This window comes from Carcharhinus amblyrhynchos, chromosome 12, assembly GCF_965287045.1.
Source record: "Carcharhinus amblyrhynchos chromosome 12, sCarAmb.v2.hapA, whole genome shotgun sequence".
NCBI lineage: Eukaryota > Metazoa > Chordata > Chondrichthyes > Carcharhiniformes > Carcharhinidae > Carcharhinus > Carcharhinus amblyrhynchos.
In genome coordinates, this window is record NC_137335.1 from 49,825,669 (window position 1) to 49,849,768 (window position 24,100).

At 39.9% G+C, this 24,100-nt stretch overlaps 1 protein-coding gene across 14 annotated transcripts in view; it reads left to right on the forward strand.

Moving 5' to 3' along the window:
* The window catches only part of flvcr1 (FLVCR choline and heme transporter 1), a 42,689-nt gene that overhangs the window by 13,478 nt on the left and 5,111 nt on the right, over positions 1-24,100 (forward strand). The window contains exons 5-11 of one of the 14 annotated variants that reach the window (XR_013888274.1): positions 70-173; positions 3,428-3,538; positions 7,692-7,797; positions 16,801-16,912; positions 20,441-20,506; positions 22,154-22,250; positions 23,888-23,943. Coding sequence is in view for 2 of the 14 variants with exons in the window: in XM_080200503.1 (XP_080056629.1) it covers positions 70-173; positions 3,428-3,538; positions 7,692-7,797; positions 16,801-16,912; positions 23,888-23,943 (489 nt within the window). In the remaining 12 variants the exon portion in view is untranslated. Of the gene's footprint in view, positions 1-69; positions 174-3,427; positions 3,539-7,691; positions 7,798-16,800; positions 16,913-20,440; positions 20,829-22,153; positions 23,944-24,100 lie in introns of those variants that run through there. The other 13 variants (XR_013888273.1, XR_013888271.1, XR_013888272.1 and 10 more) reach the window with 13 other exon arrangements.

The window sequence follows — 24,100 nt, forward strand, 5'->3', positions numbered from 1 at the left end:
GCGTAATAGTACAATGTTATTCAGGAATCCAAAGTTTTATATTTCAATTTAATCCATTTTCATTGCAAGGGAGAAGAAGTGAATGCTGGGAGAATTGGACTTACTTTAGTGGTATCAGGGATGGTAGGTTCCATCATCGCTGGTTTCTGGGTGGACCGTACAAAGACGTACAAGTGAGTATAATTGTGTTAGCACTCAGTGTAAGTGGTGAAGAAATTAAATTCATTTAACATGATTTTTGGGGTGTTGGATACTTGCTGTCTTTTAGCCCTTAAAACATTGGTTATGATTATTCTACAGTTTAAGTATCAGGCTAAAGATGATATTGATTCAGCATATTTGTGCAAAATCTTGATTTTAAGTATTACACTTGTCAGGCTTAACTTTTTTGCTGGTGCCGATTTGGGCATGGTTTGCTTATGCTGATTTATGTACAAAGAAGTATTGTACCATTAGTCTACAGAGAGCCCTATCCTGAAAATAATTTACAGATCGTGGCAACTCTTCCAGGAATGACTGCTATACTGATTCAGCTGTGGCTTGTTACTCTAGTTTTCTAAGTCCATATCTGAGATCTTGAATTAGGTTTCTGCTCGGTGAGATCATAATGTATTAGCACTCTAGGAAAGTAACATTCTGCTTTCCATTTGTATTGTGATAATCGATGCATATGTTTTAGAAAGTAAATATATTTCTTTGTAATGTGTGTCTCCTCTTTTTCTCTCTCTCTCTGCTCCCTCATTACTTCAGTATTAATGACTGAAAAAGCTCACCCATCTAATCTGGTTAGCTATCTGTGGTTTTTTTTCATCTGTGTTTAGGCCCACTAAAGACTTTTTCCTTTGCAAAGCTATTTTTAGACTCTCATCCAGCCCCTTCTTAACCATTTAATCTTTTCTTAGATTATTCCCAAAGGTGTTCAAGGTGTCAATAGCATAAAGTGCCATAATCATCTCTAGAATAAACTGTTAAACAATTTGATAAATGGAGTTATCTAAATTTCAGTAACTAATTCCTTAATCAGTTATCCTAACACTCTACAGCACGATGTCTAATATTTTAAGAGCATCAACTAATTAAAGTGTGCGAGTAAAGCAAAATACAACAGAAAACAAGAACTCAACCGATATCTAAATTCAGAGTTCATGGACGTGTAAGGAAATTAATGGGACTTTTTCCTCAAATTTCAGTATTAAATTCTTGCATGCAAGTCCAATGAGCACTTACTCCACTTGACCATATTCTTAATAGCTTTTTGCAGTAATCTGAGTATTTGTGTCCAAATTCATGAATCAAATTTGTCATAATTGACTGAATGAATAATGGCTATTTGTTACCTGGTATTTTGAAGCCTTTAGGACCAATATATGTTTTCACTAGGTTTTTCAAATACAGTAGTAAGATTCATTTAAAACAGAGACTAATGTATTTGTTGATTTGACAAGCTACTTGAATTGTGGTGTTTGTATGGACTTGCACAGTGAGTTTTGTGTGATGGAAATCTCTCTCGGATGTTTACAAATCACATCCCATGTCTGCCTACGATTTTTGATGAACCACTGGTCTTCTGATACAGTTCTTACCATTCATTTTTGTAAGCCTGGTCTGCTGGTTTGTGATCATGGCTGATTTATGTTGCCTTCATGTAGCTGCCATTGGCCTATATTCTTTGACAACTTTTTAAAAAATCCTTTAATGTGGAAATAGAGCATTGGAAACTGGGAATTTGAAAACAAATTCAAGGATTTAAGAGAGGCCTTGCGATTGTTGATGCTCAGTCCAAGCTCCATGATGACTATTGATCCCACTGCAGGTTGTGACCCACAGTTTGGGAAGCCCTGATTTAAACCATGAGGTCAGTTTGGTGAGTCTGTACTTCAGCCTCTAAGCCCAATATATGTTATATGTAAATATAGTCCCTGATGCTTGGTGTCTAAAATTAAATCTGGTACTGTAGGTGGGCTGTGACCAAGATACTGTATGACTGAAGCATCCCATATACACTTAACTTACAACCCCTTTTGAATAAAGGCCCATATTCAATTAGCTTTATTGATTACTTTTTGTACATTATTTGTGTTTACATAGGCCTTTTTGCATTGTACTATCTAGATTAAATGTTGGACCTTTAGGTGGGCAAATATTCTGTAATATAGAAGAAGAGTAATAGTCTCACTTTCTCGCAACATATGTTGAAGAAAGAATGGTGACCAGGATGCTGGGTAGTTTCTCATGAGCCAGTATGCTGTGGTGTAAATCTTGATTTCAGTAGAGAACTGTAGGAGTGAAATGTTGACCTGAAGCTAAAGTTTGAAGGAGTTATTGCACATTTGATCACTTCTATAACCAAAAATAATAATTTAAATTTATGTCAGTCAGCCCAAAATTGATGTTTTTATCACATCTAGACTTTACATTTATTTTTCAAAATGGGGAACTTTGTAACCCTTTTTGCCTGTGCTTTGTGACAGTGGGCAGCAGTGTCTGTTCTATTGTCTGCTAACATCAGTCATTGAAGACTATTACTCACTGACGTCAATTAGTGGGCAATAGTGAAAACGTTCTGATATGAAACAACTCTTCAGCCAATTGTGTTTAGCATTTCAGTGAAAGGTATGATTTTCTTTTAAACACTTATTGTATCAACCCTATTAGAAACCTGTCTGCTTATGTGTACCTAATTTGGCATGAACCAGTGGCCCAGAATTTGCTGGGAAAAGTCAGTTTCAGGTGCATGCCATATTTAGTTTGTAAATTGTCCATTAATTTGTGGTGAGAATGGCAGCTCACAATCAACCTCCTAGAATTTCAGGAAATTGCTACATTTACACATTAATTACCACAAAGTTGGGGCTGGTACTAAAATGTTAGGGTGCTTTTAATTGTGTTCCAATAATGCCCCTTAACCCCTCTGGCACAGAAAAGGAATTATTGAAAATGGAAACTGATTCTTGCAGGTAGTAAATAAGAATTTGAAGATCTCATTTCTTTATCTTGGTTCCTCATCAATCTTATCTTTCCTTCCCTCTCTTCATTTCTTTCTGTAAATTTATTCTAAATCACCCTACTTCTCTGTCATTCCTGTTTTTGTCCTTAAATTGCATTGGTTAAGGAAATAGGCTGTTGGTCCTGTTATTCACCAAGGTCCCAGCTTACCCCATTGTATTTCTGCAGTTTGCAACTCATTTTGAGCTGGAGGTAAGGGAAAAAGTCTTAACTAGCAGGGCACGCTCCAGCAAATTCTGGGCCAGTGTCTCTTTCAATTTTCACTAGAAGAATTTTGAATACTTATCTAGAAATCTATTAGCAAAAGTACTTCATTTGTTAAATATGTGCATGTTTTTTTCCCCCAGTAGTCCAGAACTAATGTACTGATATAAATGTTGTAGGGGAAATCGGTCTTAAATTTTTGTTTTCTCACTTACAGGCAAACCACCCTTGCGGTCTACATTATCGCATTTATTGGAATGCTCGTTTTCACCTTCACATTAAATCTTGGTTACCTCCAAATAGTCTTTGTCACGGCAGGATCTTTGGGGTAAGAAGCCACTCTATGCCTCAATTAAGTAGACTAAGGAGTGTTCTTGCTGTGTTTTGTCTATCTCTTTTTTAAAAAATCAGAAAGCTGAGAATGTCATTACATATGCTGTCGCAACGAAGATGTTAATTGTCAGAAATGTTATCTAATGAACTGATATTTTAGATTAACTTGTTAAATGATTGTATTTTTGCAGCTGGATTAACTTAAATCTTTTAAGATGCAGTATTTGATAGTATGGAAATTTACTAGACCATTTTGGTGACCCATTTTTCCTTGCCAACTTTTCCTCTCTGCTCCACTAGGTATTGATTCCTTGATGGAGTATAGTTTCAGCTTGGTTAGGTATAAACCTTGACAGAAATTATCATGGCAGTATCCTCCTTCAATGGGTATCAGATTTCAGTCCTATGTCCTGACTTGATACCACACACTTCTGCAAGAGTCAAATTGGGAACTTTGTCGTCTTTCCATTTGCCCCACCACACCACAGGAGTAAATTCCATTCGATTGTCTCTCTTGGGTAAGGTTAGGTTAAAAACACAGGAACCTCATGCTCTGTTTGAGACATTCACTAAACAAACTTGCAGAGTCACCAGGGGAGTCTGGTATCTCTGACTTGATTATTTGTCACCAAATGTACTTGTATTGAGTGACAAATACTGATGACCAGGTGACGGTTGCAGCTTACTTTTTAATACTGAGAGTGGTAATTTTTGGGAAGATGTAAATATATTTTGGGATTAGAATTTATAGAACTGCTAGTTCAGAGTGCCCGCAAGTGCAGACTCAACACTGATAGCAGCTCTTGTTCTGCACATTGCAGAGTAACTAAAAGACTTGCAATCAATAAGAAAGATACTTAATTGGCATTCTAGAATAATAAAATAAAACTTAGAACCGTGATTTAAAACCTTTTGTAACCATGTTTAGTCATTGCACTTATTAATGAAGTGTTTGTTATAATACTGCACTTGGAAATTAATTGTAATTCCCATTGTGACCCTCTCTTTTGATGATTGTTGCCTTTGCTGTAGCAGTCACACTTCTGTATTCAAATAGAATCTTGTTTTTGTACACAGCATGAGGCATCCTTTTTTTTAATGCTGCATTAAGGGTGAAAAATAGAAACATTCCAGGGATGATATTAACTGATTAGCAGTAATTTTAGTTTCGTGTTTATAAATTAATCAGCCAGTCAATAAAATGCAATAAATTAAGTATCTTTTGTATGGGAATGAAGTTGCCCATTGAACCCTCCATTGAGATGTAATGGAATCTTTATCAAGTTTATTTGTGACAATGTTTCCGCTTTTTACTGTTCTTTAATACCTGTTAGGGACATAATGTTTTTTAAAATGTTTGTAGGTGGCCCAGTGGTGTACTAACATGTTGCGCCACAGAGTAATGGACATGGGTTCACCGCGCGATTCCTTGTATGGTGAGTTCTTGATCTCAACCAGTTAGTCTAGGGGAGAAACTTCCCCAGAGCAAGGGAGGGAAGTCACCTGCACACCTCCGAAAAGCTGGTTCAAGAGCACTATTAACAAAAGCTTGGGAAGAGGTGGCCACCCCACCTTTAGTTAAGGAAAATCTATGCCATGCAGATTGAGAAAATAATTCTCAAAGCTGAATGGAGTAATTAGATTCCGACCCCAGCTTTGAACTTTTGAGAAGGTTTAACTTTCTCATTCAGAGGTGAGCATACCGAGTATAATGAATTGTGTCCACAGCGCACATTTACTGAGAGCTGGGTGCACTGGAGCTATTACCCTTACAGCTGTCTGTAAGAGTTTATTAGCAAAAGCTCCAGGACTGTACTATAAGTCAGAAATGAAAATGTACCTTTTACAGTAGTTTTATTAACCTGTTGAAAATTGTTCCTTTCTATTTCTGGAATGTAAAATGTAAGTTATAGTTGTAGACCTAGTACATGTCTCAATTCACTTATGATGTGAATGAGATTCTTCATGATGTTCCCTCTACTGTAGGATGCAGCAATGTATTTTGTTTGTTGCTTTTGATTGATAAGTTACTAAATTTACCGATAATCCAACAAAATGTAGATTGAAAAGATGTGTTTTGCACTCAATTAGTGTAAATCTTAGTGTAACATTTTTTCTAATGTGATATGTCTAAACTACATTTTATAATTAGTCAGTTCATAATTTAACTGTCAGTTTTCCAACCTTTTCCTTCATGTGGTGCCCCATTTGTTGTGGTAAACAAGAGCTGAATAAGTATGTAGTTTGGCTGTCCTAGTGACTATAAACCACACAAGTGAAAAAGATGAATCATTGGAGGCTTGCTTCAGTGTGCCCAAAATTTGAAGGGGTCAGGCATCACTTGATGTTTGTTGTCTTTTTTTTAAAGCCACTTTATTTTTATCAGTTATTCTATGATTTGTTCGTTCTCAGTTCTTGTAGTGCCGGTCTATCAGAATCTGCAGGTATATAGCATGTTTCATATATACAATAGCTAGCACTTAATACAGTTTCTAAAAAAAAATCAATACTTTTTCTAATAGAACTTGAGCACTCTTGTGGAGGATGCTGGTAAAAGTACTGACACTGAGGTAATTTGAGAGTTGAGCTGCACGTACTGCAGTTATACCTAAAAGAGACTGGAATTCTACATAAATTTATCATGTCAGCAAGATAATAGATGGAGTAATGTAAATGTTAGTATTTAGAAACTTCATTTCAGCAATGAGTCAAATCCCGTGTGTTGTCCTTTCCCAAGAAGCTAAACTCGTAGTGGAAAAGTGGTCATTGGAAATGTTTTTTGCTCTTTCTCTGAGAGCAGCATTGTTGTTTATGCATTTTGTAATTGCATGATTGTACTTCTGTGGCTACTTTCTGTTCAAATATTAATCCTTAACGGGGATTAATTGTTGGCTCAGTTATAGGATAGATGGAATAAATTGATCCGATCCATACTCTGGTTTCAAATACAAGAGGGGGAAATAACTCTGCAAATGAAGGCATAAGATGGGGATATAAACCAGGAAATTTTTTTCTATAAATCTGATAAGTTAGTGGTGATGAAATGCAACTCCTCTTCCCCACCCCTTTCAGTGCTGTTCTTATTCTTTCTCCTCTCTGTCTCTATCCTTATCTGGCTAGGTTTGTGATTTAAAACCAACCCAAGGCTGCAACTTGTTTACAGTCTCTTCCTAAACAAAGTTATTTTAACTGTAACATTGATGTCTGCCTGTCAATATCAATGATTTAATAATTTGGGAATAGATAGAGAATCTAAAGGCATATAGTGTGGGGAGAAATCATTAGTGGGTATTGGTGTCTATTTAATTTTTTCACCTTGAAATACCAAAGTCAAATTTGGATGTGTGTTATACTGCAGTTCTTAAGTGCAGTGTTGGAGGATAGATTTTGAGGTTAAATTAATTAGAGAAAAACTAAATGATTTTGCTTATATTCCTTGCACACTGGGCTGGAAAAGTTCAGTACAAACACAATCAGAGTTTAACTACAGTAAATTCTCTCCCACACAAATCCAGAGGAAGGCTGTGTTTAAATATGCAGCAGAAATTGTAATTCATGCTGGTCTGGGTGTTTTTTCTTTAAGTTGATGAAAAATCCTAACTAAAGTATGCAACTATATTCTAAGATGCATAAATTATGATCCCATTAAAGAGTGGGTTTCTAAAAGCTGGTATGTAAAGATTTTAGTCTACAAGTTATTGTGGACTTTATATATTAACACCAACAACATATATGCCTATGTTCTATCTACTAAATTGATCTAATCTACACATTGTACATATACAAAACTTGGGTGAACTTGTCAAAAGTTTGAAAGTAATTATATTTCGACGCTAGATCTTTTTTGCTACATTTTTTAAAAATTCTGTTTGACTGAAAAAAAACTTAGATCTGCTAAATACTGAAATCCAAATTATAAATGTTCATGCCCGTTAAATATTGTAAGTATTTATGAGTCTTTATAAAATGGTTGAATGGATTTCTGTTTATGAATAAAATATTTTGCATTTACTCAACATTTCACAGCTGATATTAAAACTGGACAATTTGAAAGTTCACAATCGTCAAAGGATTCAACATTGGTTTGACACTTGGTTGTTTGCTGTGTTCCCCATGCAAAATGACTAAATACATTTTTACATTTTCAGTTTTTTCATGACTGGTTATCTTCCATTGGGCTTTGAATTTGGTGTAGAAATAACCTATCCAGAACCCGAGGGGACGTCATCTGGACTTCTCAATGCATCTGCACAGGTAAGAGGTTAGAAGGGCTATTATGTTTGGAGTGGGAGGCTCATTGAAGTCAGTTGTTTATAACTGGTAAATAAGTGAATGAACAATGTAATGATTCTTGCTTTCTAGTCATTTTAGTTCGTTTTGATAATTAATGCTGTGATGAGTGATTGTAACACATCAGGTCAGACCAGTTGCAACATCAAAGTATATTCTGTTCTGATTTTACTGTGAGATTAATGTGTTATGCTAAATCAGGCTTGCCCAACTTTAAGAACATAAGAAATAGGAGCAGGAGTAGGCCATCTAGCCCTTTGAGCCTGCCCCGCCATTCAATAAGATCATGGCTGATCTGTCGTGGCTCAGTTCCACATTCCCGCCCTCTCCCCATAACCCTTAATCCCCTCTCTTATCAAATACCCATCAACCCGCGTCTTAAAAATATTTAGCGAGGCAGCTTCCACCACTTCAACGGGTAGAGAATTCCAGAGATTCACCACCCTTTGAGTGAAGAAATTCTTCCTCAACTCCGTTCTAAACCGCCCCCCCCTTTATCTTGAGGCTGTGCCCCCTAGTCCTACTGTCCTTTCTGAGCAGGAAGAGTCTCTCCACCTCTATCCTATCCATCCCATTCATCATCTTATACGTCTCAATGAGATCTCCCCTCATTCTTCTAAACTCGGTACAAGCCTAGTTTATTCAGCCTCTCCTCATAGCTCAACCCCCTCAACTCTGGCATCAGCCTAGTAAGCCTCCTCTGCACTCCCTCCAAGGCCAAAATATCCTTGCGTAAGTACGGTGACCAAAACTGCACACAGTACTCCAGCTGCGGCCTCACCAATGCCCTATACAGCCGCAGCAAGACCTCCCTACCTTTATATTCAATCCCCCTCGCTATGAAGGCCAGCATCCCATTCGCCTTCCTGACCACCTGCTGCACCTGCAAGCTGGGTTTTTGCGACTCATGCACAAGGACCCCGAGGTCCCTCTGCACCGTCGCCTGCTGCAGTTTTTCGCCACGTAAGTAATAATCCTTCCTACCATTATTCCTACCAAAGTGGACCACCTCGCACTTGCCAACATTAAATTCCATTTGCCATTTCCTGGCCCATTCGCCCAGCCTATCTATATCCTTCTGCGGACTCTCCACACCCTCCGTGCAATTTGCCGTTCCACCAGTCTTGGTGTCATCAGCAAATTTCGACACCATACACTCGGTTCCCTCCTCCAGATCATCTATATAAATGGTAAATAGCTGAGGCCCCAGCACCGACCCCTGGGGCACTCCACTAGTCACCATCCGCCAATCCGAATAGCACCCATTAACCCCCACTCTCTGCCTCCTATTTGACAACCAATCCTCTATCCACGCTAACACCCTACCCCCAACTCCATGTCCCCTGACCTTCTGCAATAACCTCTTGTGAGGTACCTTGTCAAACGTCTTTTGAAAATCAAGAAAGACCACATCCACCGGCTCTCCTCTATCCACCGCCCTAGACACATCCTCATAGAACTCCAGTAAATTTGTCAGACACGACTTCCCTTTAACGAAACCGTGCTGCGTCTGCTCTGTGAAGCAATTCCTCTCAAGATGCCTCGCTATTTCCTCCTTGATGACGGATTCTAACATTTTACCTACAACAGACGTTAAACTAACCGGCCTATAATTCCCTGCCTTTTGCCTGGCACCCTTCTTAAACAACGGCGTAACATTAGCCGTTTTCCAGTCTTCCGGCACTTCCCCGGAATCCAGCGACGTCTGGAAAATAACCACCAAGGCATCCACTATCACCTCCGCCATTTCTTTCAGAACACTCGGATGCATTCCATCCAGTCCTGGCGACTTGTCCACAATCAGCCCCTCCAGTCTGTCGAGCACCACCTCTCTAGTAACAGTAATGTCATTAAGACCCTCCAGTCCTACCACCTTTCCATCTCTAACACCCGGCAAATTATTCACGTCCTCCTCCGTGAAGACAGAAACAAAAAAGTTATTCAAGACCTCAGCCATATCCCCATCCCCTACCACTAAGTCCCCCTTCTCATCCTCTAAGGGACCAACGTTCACCCTAGCCAGCCTCTTCCTTTTTATATATTTATAAAAACTCTTGCTATCCTTTTTTATATTAAGCGCTAGCCCAGCTTCATAGTTTCTCCTACCCTTCTTTATCAACTTCTTTGTCAATCTTTGTTGACATTTAAACCTCTCCCAATCCTCTTCTCGCCCACTACTCTTAGCTACTCTAAACGCCTCCGCTTTTAATTTAACACTTTCCTTCACCTCCTTCGTTATCCACGGCTTATTACCTCTCCTCCTACTGTCCTTTTTGACCATCGGAATAAATTTCTGCTGAGCACCAAGAAAGATCTCCTTAAAGATCCTCCACTGCTCCTCAGCAGACCTACCTTCCAACGCGCACCCCCAGTCCACATTCGCCAATTCTTCTCTCATCCTACCGTACTCCCCTCTGTTCAAACAAAGGACGCGCGTCCGGGAACCCACTTTCTCCTCCTCCATCTGCACCAGAAACTCCACCATACAATGATCACTCTCCCCAAGAGGATCCTTCACCGCAAGGTCCCTAATTCTACCCGCCTCATTACATAACACCAGATCCAAGATAGCTCGCTCCCTCGTCGGCTCCAACACACACTGCAGCATTCCAAGAACAACTCCTCGAGCCCACCGCGTCCAACATGGGTCGACCAATCTATATGTAGATTGAAATCCCCCATAACTACGGCCGTCCCATTCCTGCACGCCGCACTTACTTGCGTGTTAACAGCCCGCCCCACCTGCAGATCATTATTCGGGGGCCTATAGACGACACCCGCCAGCGTCTTCCTCCCTTTGCTGTTCCTAATCTCTACCCACAACGATTCCACTTTCTGCTCCTTGGCTCCAATATCATCCCTTGCTACCACCCTGATGCTATCCTTAATCAGTAGAGCTACGCGCCCCCCCCCCCCCCCCCTTTTTCCTCCCGCCTATCCTTCCTAAACACTTGATACCCCTGGACATTCAGCTCCCAGTCCCTGTCACCTTGCAGCCATGTCTCTGTAATGGCCACCAGATCATATCCATTTGTGCCGATCTGCGCCACCAGCTCATCCACTTTATTCCGAATGCTTCGTGCATTCAGATAAAGTGCCTTCATCCCAGCCTTCACCTGGACCCTATTTGCCGTAACGCCACCAACCATATTCACCCCCCCTACTCCCTCTATTATTGGGACATCCTCGGCCTCTTCCCTTACCTGTACCCTCTCCTTAACTTTAGACCCCGTAATGTCACCTACCCTCACACCCTTCCCCCCCCAATTAGTTTAAAGCCCTGTCTACAGTCCTCTTTACTCTGTTCGCCAGCACTCTGGTCCCAGCACGGTTCAGACCAACCCCATCCCGCCCGAACAGGTCCCACCTACCCCAATACTGATGCCAATGCCCCATAAATGCAAACCCATTCCTCCCACACCAATCCCTGAGCCACCCATTCACTTCCTTAATCCTATCAACCCTACGCCTGTCTGCACTCGGTTCAGGCAGTAGCCCAGAGATAACCACCTTGTTGGTTCTACTTTTTAATTCCATTCCCAGCTTTTCGTACTCCCTCCCCAGATCCTCAGTTCGCATTATGCCTACGTCGTTGGCACCCACATGTACCACAACGACCGGATTCTCACCCTCCCACTCCAGGTTCCTCTGCAGCCCAGCTGCGACATCCCGGACCCGAGCACCAGGCAGACAACACACCCTTCTGTGCACTTTGTCATTGTGACAAAGGACAGTGTCAATACCCTTCACCCCACTATCCCCAATCACTACTACGTTCCTTTTCACCTTCTCCTTGCCTGTGTCCTGCTGCATCACTGTACTGTGTGCAGTTTGCTCACCGACCTCACCTCCCTCATCCTCGTCCAGACTGGAAGCAAGAACCTCAAACCTGTTATGCAGATTGAGAGGCTGAGGCCTCCTCTCCCCATCCCCCTTCCTCCTCTCAGCAGCCCCCTCTTGTTGCTGACCCTTAGAGTTAGCCAGTCTAGGGGGGGTGGATGTCACTTGCACCCCATTGACAATGGCACCTTCTCTCCCCCTGATGAGCCTCAGTGTGTGTAGCTCAGAGGCCAGCTCGTCTACCTTGAGCTGGAGCTCCTCCAGCAACCTGCACTTACTGCAGACATGGTCACTGGGAAGGACCCTGGGGTCCACCAGCTCCCACATCATACAGAAACAACACATCACATGCCCCTCCATTATTCACTGTAGTAGTATTGAAAATTTCCACACGAACTCACCTGGCCCCTTTTCTCTCAAGCCCTTTTGATATTAAGCCCTAATAGCTCACTCTGCTGCCCTCTCACTTCACTGCCTGCTCCGACGCTGCCCACTGTCTATACCAGGCCTCTTTTTAAACCTGGCGCTGATTTAAAGCTTGCTGGCCCACAACTCCCTTCTAACCACTCCCTCAGAATTCTTAAAGCGGTAAATACAAAAAGCCCGCAAAAATGCTTTTAAATGATTTAAACAGTTCTACAAGGAACAAAGTGCTTTAAACTTATTTAAAGTTTAAAGTTTATTTATTAGTGTCACAAGTAGGCTTACATTCATACTGCAATGAAGTCACCACATTCCAGCACCTGTCTGGGTACACTGAGGGAGAATTTAGTAAACCGATGCATCTAACCTGCACATCTTTGGACTGTGGGAGGAAACCGGAGCACCCGGTTTCCTCCCATAGGGACACTGGGAGAACGTGTAAACTCCACATAGACAGTGACCCAAGCCAGGAATCGAACTTGGGTCTCTGGTGCTGTGAGGCAGCAGTGCTAACCACTGTGCCACCATTGGAGGTTCCGTTGCAATTTTTTTGCTACTCAAAGGGCTGTTAAGCAAATTTTGAAACAATGAGGTTTGATACAACATTGAAGATTTTTTAAAAGCCTGATAACTTGCTGAGCAAAAGCACAATATGGAAACAATGCATTGATAATTAAAATATAAATAAAGAGTGGTTATCATTAGTGTATGTGGACCTGGCTCGCTCCCGGTCTCAGGATGCTCGCTCACTCACACCCATTGAGTTTCTGTTGATGTGTGTGGACTGAGGGTGAATGAGATTCTTGAAACTGGGAGTGAGCCACACTTAACTTACAGACATACACTCTCCCTCCCCTCAGATATATACACTTGCTCTCGTGCCTCCACATGCACAGTCACTCTTCCTCGCACATGCAATTGGGCTCCCCACCCAGTACATGCATTAAGGTCCTGTTTCCTTTTGTCTCTCCACCCCCCCCCCCCCACACACACACCCCCCCCCCCCAACCGAGTCTATACCCACTAGTGAGCCAATCAACAGCAAATGCTGGAGGAAATTGGCCTGTAATTGGACCAGCAGCTTTATAGTACTTTTCAAATGTGCTAAATGTTATAGGCACATAATTTGTGCCTTTGAGTACGTTGGCCATGCTAAATTCTCCCTCACTATATCCGAACTAACGCCGGAGTGTGGCAACTAGGGGATTTTCACAGTAACTTCGTTGCAGTATTAATGTAAGTCTATTTGTGACACTAATAAAATAAACTTTTGAACTTCAGACTTTAGCTAAGAAATACTAGTCACTATTACTTACATTAGATTGTCTTCAGCAGTTTAACTGCAATTTTGCGCTGCAAGCGTGAGATGAAATGTTGCAATGAGGAAAACCAACATTGGTGAACCCGAGTGGTGTGAAAGCAACATTGTATTTCATTAACTAATCTGATTGAAGGATAATGAATTACCAATAGATATCAAGAAGCAAGCATAAATTTAAAAGGGTGAATGCAGTGGCTGGTTGGGTACAGAAAGAAAGATTAGATTGGGAAAATAAACTTTTATGGTACATTTTCAAGTTATCAAATGTTTAATTAAAACATGAAGGAATCAGGCTGCACATTTTTAATAGTTCTCAAGTGCATGGCATTTTGGCAATGATATTAAGAACACTGCACACCATGGAGAATTTTCATAAACGTGGGTAGGCATGCTATGCAACTGGATGTTTCCCCACTAAAATATATGTGCGATTGCTGATTGAAACATCAGATACGACTTCATAAGTGTTGATGTACTTAAGGTTATATAATTGTAAAAACTGGATATACTGGAAACTTGTGATCCAAAACTTGGAACATCCCCAATTGGGAAGAGATAATTCACAAAACACAGTGGCCTCATTTACACATTATGGATAAGATGCAGTTGTCTGCTAGCTACCAAACTTACTGTTGGAGCAGATTGGAATTTAGGTTGATGCATCACCTGGGGTGTGGGACATAGGGATTGCAAATGATTGGTGGAGATAGAAAAGAGAGGGCATGCAAGAATCTGCAGTAGTCTTGTGCACTGCTGTAGATACGAGAACACTTGTTCATCTTGGCACCACTTTCTCGCCTCTGTCAGAGGTGGTAAGTTCAAATCCAGCTCTGGATGTTTGAGTGGAGATTCAAGATTTGTATTCCAGATGTAATACAAAAGAAAAACTGGTAAGGTGAGTGACAGCTCTTGACATCAAGGCCACATTCGACTGAGTGATGGCATCAAGTAGCCTGGCAAAACTGGAATCAATGGGGCAATTTTTCCACTGGTTGGAGTTGTACCTGCACACATAGTTGATACGTGCGCACAGTTGTGGGGAGGGATACCTCTACAGGAGTCCATTAGGATAATGTCCTAGACTCAACCATCTTCAGCTGCTTCATCAATGATCTTCCCTCCATTATTAAGGTTATTTATTAGTGTCACAAGTAGGCTTACTTTGTGCAATGATGTCACTGTGAAAATCCCCCTAATTGCCACACTCGGGCACCTGTTTGGGTACACGGGGTGAATTTAGCGTGGCCATTGCACATAACCAGCACGCCTTTCAGAGGAAACAAGAGCACCACTCAGATAAAGGGAAAACGTGCAGACTCCCACAGATGTTGACCCAAGCTAGGAATTGAACCAGGGTCCCTGATGCTGTGAGGCAACAGTGCTAACCACTGTGCCACCACACTGTGAGGTCAGAAGTAGGGATGTTTGCTGATGGTTGATGTTCACTCTTCACGGTGTCTCATATACTGAAGCGATTCATGTTCACATGCAGCAAGGTCTAGACGATAGCCAGGCTTGGGCTGGCAAGTGCAAGTACCATTCATGCCACAAGTACCAGGCAATGACCATCACCAATAAGAGACATGCCAACCACCCCCATGATATTCAGTGGTTTGCCATCACTGAATTACTCACTGTCAACATCCTTGTGGTTACCATTGACCAGAAATTCAACTGGACTCATCACATAAATACAGTGGCTACAAGAGCAGGTCAAAGGCTAACTCACTGCCTGACTCTACAAGATACTTGTCAGGAGTGTGATGGAATACTCTCCACTTGCCTTGATGGGTGCAGCTCCTACAATACACAAGAAGCTTGACATCATCCAGGATAAAGCAGCCTACTTGATTGACACCACATCCACAAATAACCACTCCATCCACCATCTACACTCAGTAGTAGCAGCAGTGTGTATTATCTACAAGGTGCACTGCAGAAGTTCACCAAAGATCCTTAGCATCTTCAAAACCCACAACCACTTATATCCAGCATAAAGTCAGCAGCTAGATGGGAATGCCAGCAATTGCAAGTTCCCCTCCAAGCCACTCACTTTCCTTACTTGGAAATGATATATCATCTTCCTTTGCAGTTGCTGGGTGAAAACCCTGTCATTCTCTCCCTAATAGCATTCTGTGGGTCAACCCACAGAATATGGACTGCAGCATTTCAAGGTGGTTCACCACCATCTTCTTAAGGGCAACTTGGAATAAGCAATAAATGTTGGCTAGATGGAGATGCCCATGGCCCACAAATGAATTTAATAAGCACTGCTTATGTCAGAGATACTTTTAGATGAGAAGTTGAACCAAAGCCCTTCTTGCTCCTATCAAGGGAGTTTAAAAGATTTGTGGCATTATTCAAAGAACAGGAAAATTGTGTCCTGGCCAACATTTATCCCACAACTAGTGTCACTGAACTGATTAGTTTGCATTATCTCAGTGCAGTTAGTGGGAGCTGGTTTGCAAATTGACTGCTCCATTTCCTACATTACAGTAGCGACCACATTATTTAGTGCTTTGTGAACCAAAGATTGGAACATCCCCATTTGGTAAGTGATAAGACACAACAGCTCTGTATTGGGCCTTCAGCCTCAGCCACAATAATGAGCTGCATCTGCCTGCTAGCTACCAAATGTACTTGTGGAACAGGTTTGAATTTTGGGAAATGGGGGTGTACAAATGCTTGGCGGGGACAAACAAGGGAGGGTACACAAGGATCAGCAATAGCTTTATGCATTGCAATAGATATGAGAATATCACACTTGGCCTCCTCCTAAGATCATGAAAAACATGTAAATCTTCAATTCTTGCATTTCTCGTGGCAGCCTTTCAAAGGATGACTGACATTACGCAAGTGCCTAAGTAACATGCATGCTATCATCTGTTGAAGTAGATGCTCAGGCACCAATTTTCCATGTAAATACTGGCACAGTGCCATAGACTTTAGCGTATCTAGCATGTTTTACTGGGAAATATCACTTTTATACCTTCAGACTGACATTTGTGTATACCTTGTCCTAAAATTGAAACTCATTAAGTGGGCTGATTTTTGTGGTTTGTTTGAAGTGCATATGACTAATTAAGTTGCAGTTGTGGATTTAGAATGAAATGTTTAGTGTGAGGGGCACTGTGTCGTCTCTGCCCATTCGGGTATGTTCTTCATTGCTATATGGCAATGCTTGTTAAAGTTGTACATTTGCTGATTCGCTGAGGAAAGAATTGTTTTTTGGTAAGATGCAACTGTGTGACTTGCCAACATTAGTACACCTTTAATGACCAATTTGGTGAGGCATTGTTGGGAAATTGTACACAAACTTGCTGATTCATGCTAGAAAAAAACCTGGGCAGTTACTTAAATATTGAGTTTTTATATAATTGCAGCTATTTGGAATTGTGTTCACGCTGGCCCAAGGAAAGTTGAAAGCAAATTACGGCACATTAGCTGGAAATCTCTTTCTTTGTTCTTGGATCTTTGTGGGAATCATCCTTACAGGTAATTAGTGGCTTTTACTATTTGACAATGTTTGTGTAATACATTTTTGTCTGAGGGAAGCAGCACCTTTATCTGTCAGTCGTATAAAACGTATTGTGGAACAAGACAATGGCTGATCAGTCCATCAAAAGGCCATTCCCTCCACAGATCCTGTATGTTCTTTCCTATTCAGGACTACACTCAGCCCTATCAATCTTAAGAAGGAGGCAACCAACAACTGATAAACTCCAAGAAGAAAAGGCTCTGAAATTTTACCCAGACCCACTTCTGTTCTTGCTATTTTTCTCTTTTCACAACCCATTCCTGGCCTCCCACATGAAGGGCAATGAAGCAAAATCTCTGGAATAATCCAATCATGCAGTGTGCACTACTCAATGCTGACTAGTTCCACTTATGTCTCTGTGCTTAGAACCTTCAGAATGGTTCTTTAAATATATTTATTTGGATTTTTAAAAGAGTTAATTGCCAATGCATTAACCCACTTTTGCTGTGAACCTACCTACAGAGAAGGGAAAGAAATATGCTTTCTTTCAATCTTTTAGTCAGCTTCGAAGGTTGCTAATTTCCTTTTACTTTTGAGACAGTCCACGTTCAGGAATATGTTCCTCTTTGCAACTTGGGGCCCCAAGTCTCCCAGTTACCTTTGTTTCCCATGACCCATTCTGCAGTGCTTCAGGGTCCCTTATAATATGTAATTTTCTCAGTGAGGTCGAGTCAGTAAGTAACACTGGACCGAAAGAATCTTATTTCAGTTTAGTTGTTTGAACTACTTTTTGGCAATTTGACTAACTACGGTGACAGCTTTGCATTAACTGAATCTTTTCAGTGAAATGTTGGTCTTCTTCCAAATTCCTTTCTATCAGTTCATAACGTACATTACTTTTGCGCACAAGCAAGTATTTTCTACTCTAGCTTGTCTGTCTGCTTTTCCTTCCAGATTCACTTTAAACTCACCTAGGTTTCTTGTACTGCTTTCAATATTCTTTGACTATTTTCTTGGAATTTCAACAAAATTAAATCATTTGAAATATCCTACTTTCAGATCATTTTGAAGTAGCACAGCATGAAAGTCAAAACAAACTACTGCATTATGTTTCTCAGATTAATGTTTTTTCTCATTGACAATCATCACCCACTCTTAATAGCCAATTTGTTTCAATTTCCATTAAATTGGTCAGTCTCCTATGTGTAACATTATCAAGTATCTTTGAAGATTCAAATGATCATTGGACATTCCTTTTCTGCTAATTTAATTGTAACCGTAAAAATCTCATCCATGAGCATAATCTATTGCTTGTAAAACTAGATTGATTGCTTTTTAGTGCATCGTTAAAATATTCATCATGCTTCAGTCCCCATCTAGCCACTGAATGGAGTGGTGGATATATTAGTTAGTGTCTTATAGCTTATCTTTTGATCGTTCTGGGGGGCATCATTAGTACCTTCATTTTTTGAGCAATTTGATTGTACTTGGAAATTTTCCAGTAGTTTTTTTGCATGGAGGCTGACTTGAAGTATTAACTTAAGGTCATTACTTGACCTGTCTATCCAACCATGTACTTGAATAACCTACCGACTTGTTTCTGAGAATTGAGGGGTTACCTTGAATTTTTCTTACTCCTTTTCTACAATTTTATTTCCATTCTCATGGAAGTATGGTTTCTATTCCATTTCTTCTTTCTTGACCATTAACATAACATTCTCCTTAATGCTCTTTATTCATTTACTGCAATATTGGGTTCCACTTTTTCTCCTAGGAATCAACTTTCATTTCTTCTGAACTTTTCCTTTTATTCCATTATGGAGGGATTTAATCTAAGTTCACTAGTTATGCCCAACTTAATTAGGCTATCCAGTATTTTTATTCAGTGAACACTATCAAGTGTTTCATGCCTGCCTGGATTTATCAATCATTTCTAATTGATTGCTGAATTATTCTTCATCTATTATCGATCTACTGCAGTACTGCTTCCCATGTTAAAAAAAGTAACTTCGTCCACCTGTGAAATTGTTCATCCCCTTCAGTTAACCTGATTTGTCCATATTGCTCCATGGTACCTAACTGTTCCATCTTATTTACCTAAGCATCTGAACATCCTTGATTACTTTGACAAACATTTTCCTAATTAATTTCCTTCCTCATTGGATCGATTATCCAATATTGTTGCACTCATTCTTTGATCATCACTCCGCAATGCTTGTCTTCTGCCTAGCCTTGTCATTGAGAAGCATTCCATCATTGTGGCTTTATCTCTTGCTAATCCTGTTTGTATGCATCATTTTATTAGTTGGGTATCTAATCTCATTCGATTATTGTAAATGCAAAAGCATTTGTTTTCTCTATCTAGCTCCTATAGTCAGAACTCTTCAATACGGACAATCCCACTGAACTTGGGTATCCTTCCTGTTTGTATCCTGGATAAATGACTCACTTTATACCCTCATCGTTCCATCTTGTTTCTAATACCTTCTAACTCTTATCACTCTGTCAGCTGCAAGGGCAGCACGGTGGCACAGTGGTTAGCACTTGGTTCAGTTCCCGGTTTGGGTTACCATTTGTGTGGAGTTTGCACATTTTCACTGTGTCTGCGTCGGTATTGTCTCACAGTCCAACGGTGTGCAAGTTAGGTGGATTGGCCATGCTAAATTGCCCCTTAGTGTCAGGGGGCACTAGCTAGGGTACATGCAAGGGATAATGGGGATAGGGCCTGGGTGGGATTGTGATTGGTGCACACTCGATGGGCTGGATGGCCTCTTTCTGCAGTGTAGGATTCTGTGATTCTAAGAACCTATCTTTCTTTGATCTTTATCATTTATTCTGGAAAGTTATGTGCTGGATTTGATATTCATACACAACTCACTTCTATAGAGTGTGTTTCATGTTAAAATGGCAAAAATTAGCTGATGCACTACTAACGCATCCATAATATTTTCCAAAATGCCACTTTTGAATCTGCCACGAGGCTACTTGCACTTTTGACAATTTCACTTAAGAATTAGGTAGACATCGACAGAAAACCCTTCTGAGGCTGTAATTATGTGGCCGCACAAAACTTGCAATTCTTCCATCATTTTACATGTAGATGTCCTTTAACATTTTTACAAAAGTCTTTTTTCGCAACATGATCCCTATACCCAGTATGTCTCTTACATGTCTGTCACAGTCCTTTTTAAGTAATAGATATGCCATAAGAATCTACTGCTTCATCCACTTTTGATTCTCTGGTATCCATGGACGTTCCGTTTTTAGCTTCCTTTATTTTTGGATTTCTTAAGTTCCGTTATTGTCTGTCAGCAACTGCATTTTGAAAACCCTTGCTGCACTCATTGGGCTTTTACTCAGACTGGTGGGGAAAAGCTGCAGCAAATCCTGAACTTTGCAAACTCAAAACTTAGATCTGTGTACCTTCAAAGTTTGTTGATAAAAATATTCAACTGACTGTAACTGTAAACATTGTGCACACTCTCCACCCAAAATATTGTATATTCTTAACCAATTTACCCAGTTTTTTTCCTAATAAATCGCAGAGCTCCTTTTACCAGCTGCTCCTCTCTCCAGCACAGGAAGTATATAGCCAGTTCAACAAACTACAGGTACTAAGTTTTGATTGTATGTTGAGTACTGTAAATACATATAGTAAACTACAATAGGTTTTCACAGCATTTATGCCAAAGCCATAATAGCTAGGCGAATCAGTTAATAGTTGTATGCAAGTTATTGAGAGTGCATAGTGAGAGAGTTGAGAGATGCGGGATCAAACAATGGCTAGACCTCAAGACCGTGAAAAGACAGTTTTATTTTTGAGGATTAGTGTTAGATCCTGTTCTTGAAGTACATGGCTGAAGAATGAAATTCACAGAAAATTTAGATTTTAGAAAACTTCATTCCATTATTCCTAAAAAAAAACTGGTGAAATAGATCACTGAAGAACTCTTGACAAAACTGAAAAGAGACCAACTTCCTTATAGCAATATTGACAGCCTGCAACCCAACATGCTCTTCTGGTCATCCAGATGCAGCTCTGGGTGTTTAAAACTACATCTCGCCATTCTTGATATTTAGGCAAGATGTGGGAGCAAGCGTCCCTATGCAGTTAGTTGAGGTTCAATATGATAAGATGCTCTCCTATGGGAGATTGCTACCAGTAGTCCCAAGACTGAAGTTGTGCACAAATACTCAACTAAGTATACTGACTCCAACAGAACTTCTTGAATGTATTGCAGCTTTCTAACAGATTTCCAGTATCTCTTCTCTATACAGTGCGTGAATGTTAAAACGTTGATCACTCTTCTGTCACTTGAAATAAAGGCATATGGCAAAACATGGTGGCTATGCAAGTGGCGGTAAGAAAAAAAAGCAGTGGTAAGGGCAGAAGTTCACTTAATGGATAAATGTGAATGGAAAGCTCAACGAAGGGAGAGAGAATAATGTAAATTATAAAGACAGGTGGAGCACTTTTCAAGAACTTAACTCTTTTTCAGCGTCACTGTGATGTTCATAAACTATTAAGCCTTCGTTCTTGCAGTTTGACATCTTGTGAACTCTTGTGTGTTCTGAAACATTGTGAGGCACACTCAGCTCTTGTTTGGTTTACTGACATGTTTGTATTAACAAGTCAATTGTGAAGCTAGTCTGTTTAGGTTTTAGGAAAGGAATATAACCTGTCTACATGAACGAACCAAGATTGTGACTGTCCATGGAAAATCGTGTACAGGGTAAGGCGGCGTTATGCTGCTGCTAGTAACAGAAACCATCGTGTAACCAGAAAAAAATGATGGGGATTTGATGGTGCTGTGGATTGGAACACTGTCCTCTCTTTTCTGGGGCATGTGTTGAAATAAGGCTGAAATTATGGGACGAAAGCCTCCTTTTGGTTGATGTTAAAGACTTTAAATTATATGAATTTTTAATGCACACAATTCCATAGCACAAGGCTGCCTGTATATTTGGCACCAGTCAGCAACCTGACTCTTGAGGCTATAAAAATATCATACTGGTGTTCTGAGGTTGCAGTTGAGACATTTTGTTGGGGCAGTTTAAAGGGAGTTTTACTCTGCATCTGACCAATACTTGACCTTGGCAGGAGTGCATGATGCCGGCTGGGGATGATAAAAATGAGTTTCTAATTCTAGCTTTACTTACAAGCACAAAGAAACCCCGATCATCTGACCTGCTATGAACACTATTCTGTACACGTCAAATCGAGATAGTGTCAGTTTATTTTTTTGTTTCTCCAGCAGAAGGTTCATACTCTAGTCTGTCCACCCTCTGATGTGGAAAAGTGACAATTTTTTTCCTCCAGCCACTAGACATGGTATGCAACTGTTGTTGTTACAGGTAATGAATCTGTAGGGATATGGTTTAAAAATGAAATGTCTTTTTTAAAAGAAAAACCCGTTCCATGTTAAATGTGCACAGTAGTTACTGAGGGCAGTTGGAAAAACAGCATATGTTATAAAAGTCACATTCTTCTAAAAGAACTATAAAATCTAGTGGGTAGCATTTACTGCATGCACAAATAATCCTTTGATTAAACTTATTTAGTTTAAAGCATAAACTTGAAAAGAGTGGAGCCACTGCACAACTGCCATAACTCAAATCTACACACACTACGCATCAGCTATGCAGGTATAATATGGTTAATTAGCTTCTGTACTTGAGATTGGATGTAGCTTTTCATACTGAATAGAGGACAAGGAATAGCTGGGAGTGATTGAGGCAATTATTTATTTTGGAATTTTGCATAAATTACAAAACAATTTTTTTTTGTCATCTAACAATTTTTTGTAACACTTGAGGCTTCTCAACCAGCACTCTGCACTTTTGTATCTCATGAGTAGCTGTCAAAATGACTGGTGCTGCATGTGACTAATGATAAATAATGATGCAGGTGTCAGTTGAGGTCAATTTTAACAACAGGAAACATATCACATTAAATGGTAGTACTATGAGGAGTCTCCTCGAGCAATCTTTCCTCCTAGACCCAAACGTTCTTCAAAACTCTTGTTCCAAACATGTATTTTGGGCTGTTATGAAAAATGGATCTGGTCTGCATGATAACACTTAACTATAAAAATAAGCACATGTAAATATTCTAAACTTCTTGTATAATTCAAAACTTATCACTTGAGGGCCTCTAGTTTGCAGAAAGTAATCCAACAATCTCAGGCAGTTTAAGTCCCATCGTGCCTCTGAAGCATGTGTTTTTGTGGCAGCTGTTGAACAATTATTTTGATACACCATTGGTTCTACCTTCTTATCCTCTTTTTATATGGCCTTGCAATCACTCCCTTCTATTGGTGACTTCTAATATATGCTGGACATTTTTATTTCTAAATTGGTTAGTCTTACTATTTTCAGCCAGTGTTCTGTCTGGAAGCTGTGTGAGGTAAGGACTCTGCAAAACTGTAAAGTCAATACTTTTTGTTGCGTGTGTGGTGCTGCTATTCGATTAAATTAAAATACATTCCTTGTCGGCGATTTTTTTTGTAAAAGAAAGGTTGACAAGCTGATTGCAAATTATTTGTTCCTTGCTGGTTTCTGTGATAAATTGATACAATTGTATAACATCCACAGAAAATTGTTAAGGCAAATGTAATTGATTACTATGGAATTGTCATAATAAGAACAACTCCTGTTTAAAGAATATAACTGAGATGTGTTTCAGTAATACTTCTCTAATGTTACTTCTAATAACTAGAAATTCATTTGCAATACCATAGTTTGTATGATGGAAACTATCTGAGAATCTTTATTTTTAAGTTATGCGTATTGAAAGTTTCATATTTTTCATGGTTTAAAAAGACGTGAAATACAAATGTTATAAAAATTTTATGGTTTAGTTGACTATGTAAGTAAACTAACCAATCTTCTTTTAGAAGGTTGAAACTGTTCACTTTCATAGGTTCCATTACTAATAAGAATGTGCATATAACAGGAAATAGATTGTTTCATAATTTTTGTTTTCTTTGCAGTTTTCATAAAATCAGACTTAAGAAGACAACAAGCAAACGTAGCTGCAGTTGCACAGGTAGGTTGATTAATACTTATTTTCCCTATTTCTTTTCACTTGTGGAAAGGAATCATACTTGATGGATCATATTGAAGGTGTCATGGATTAAGTTCCAAATGTTTAGGTTCTGATTTTATTTCCCTGTGATTCTTGTGCGACAAAGACTTAATAGTTT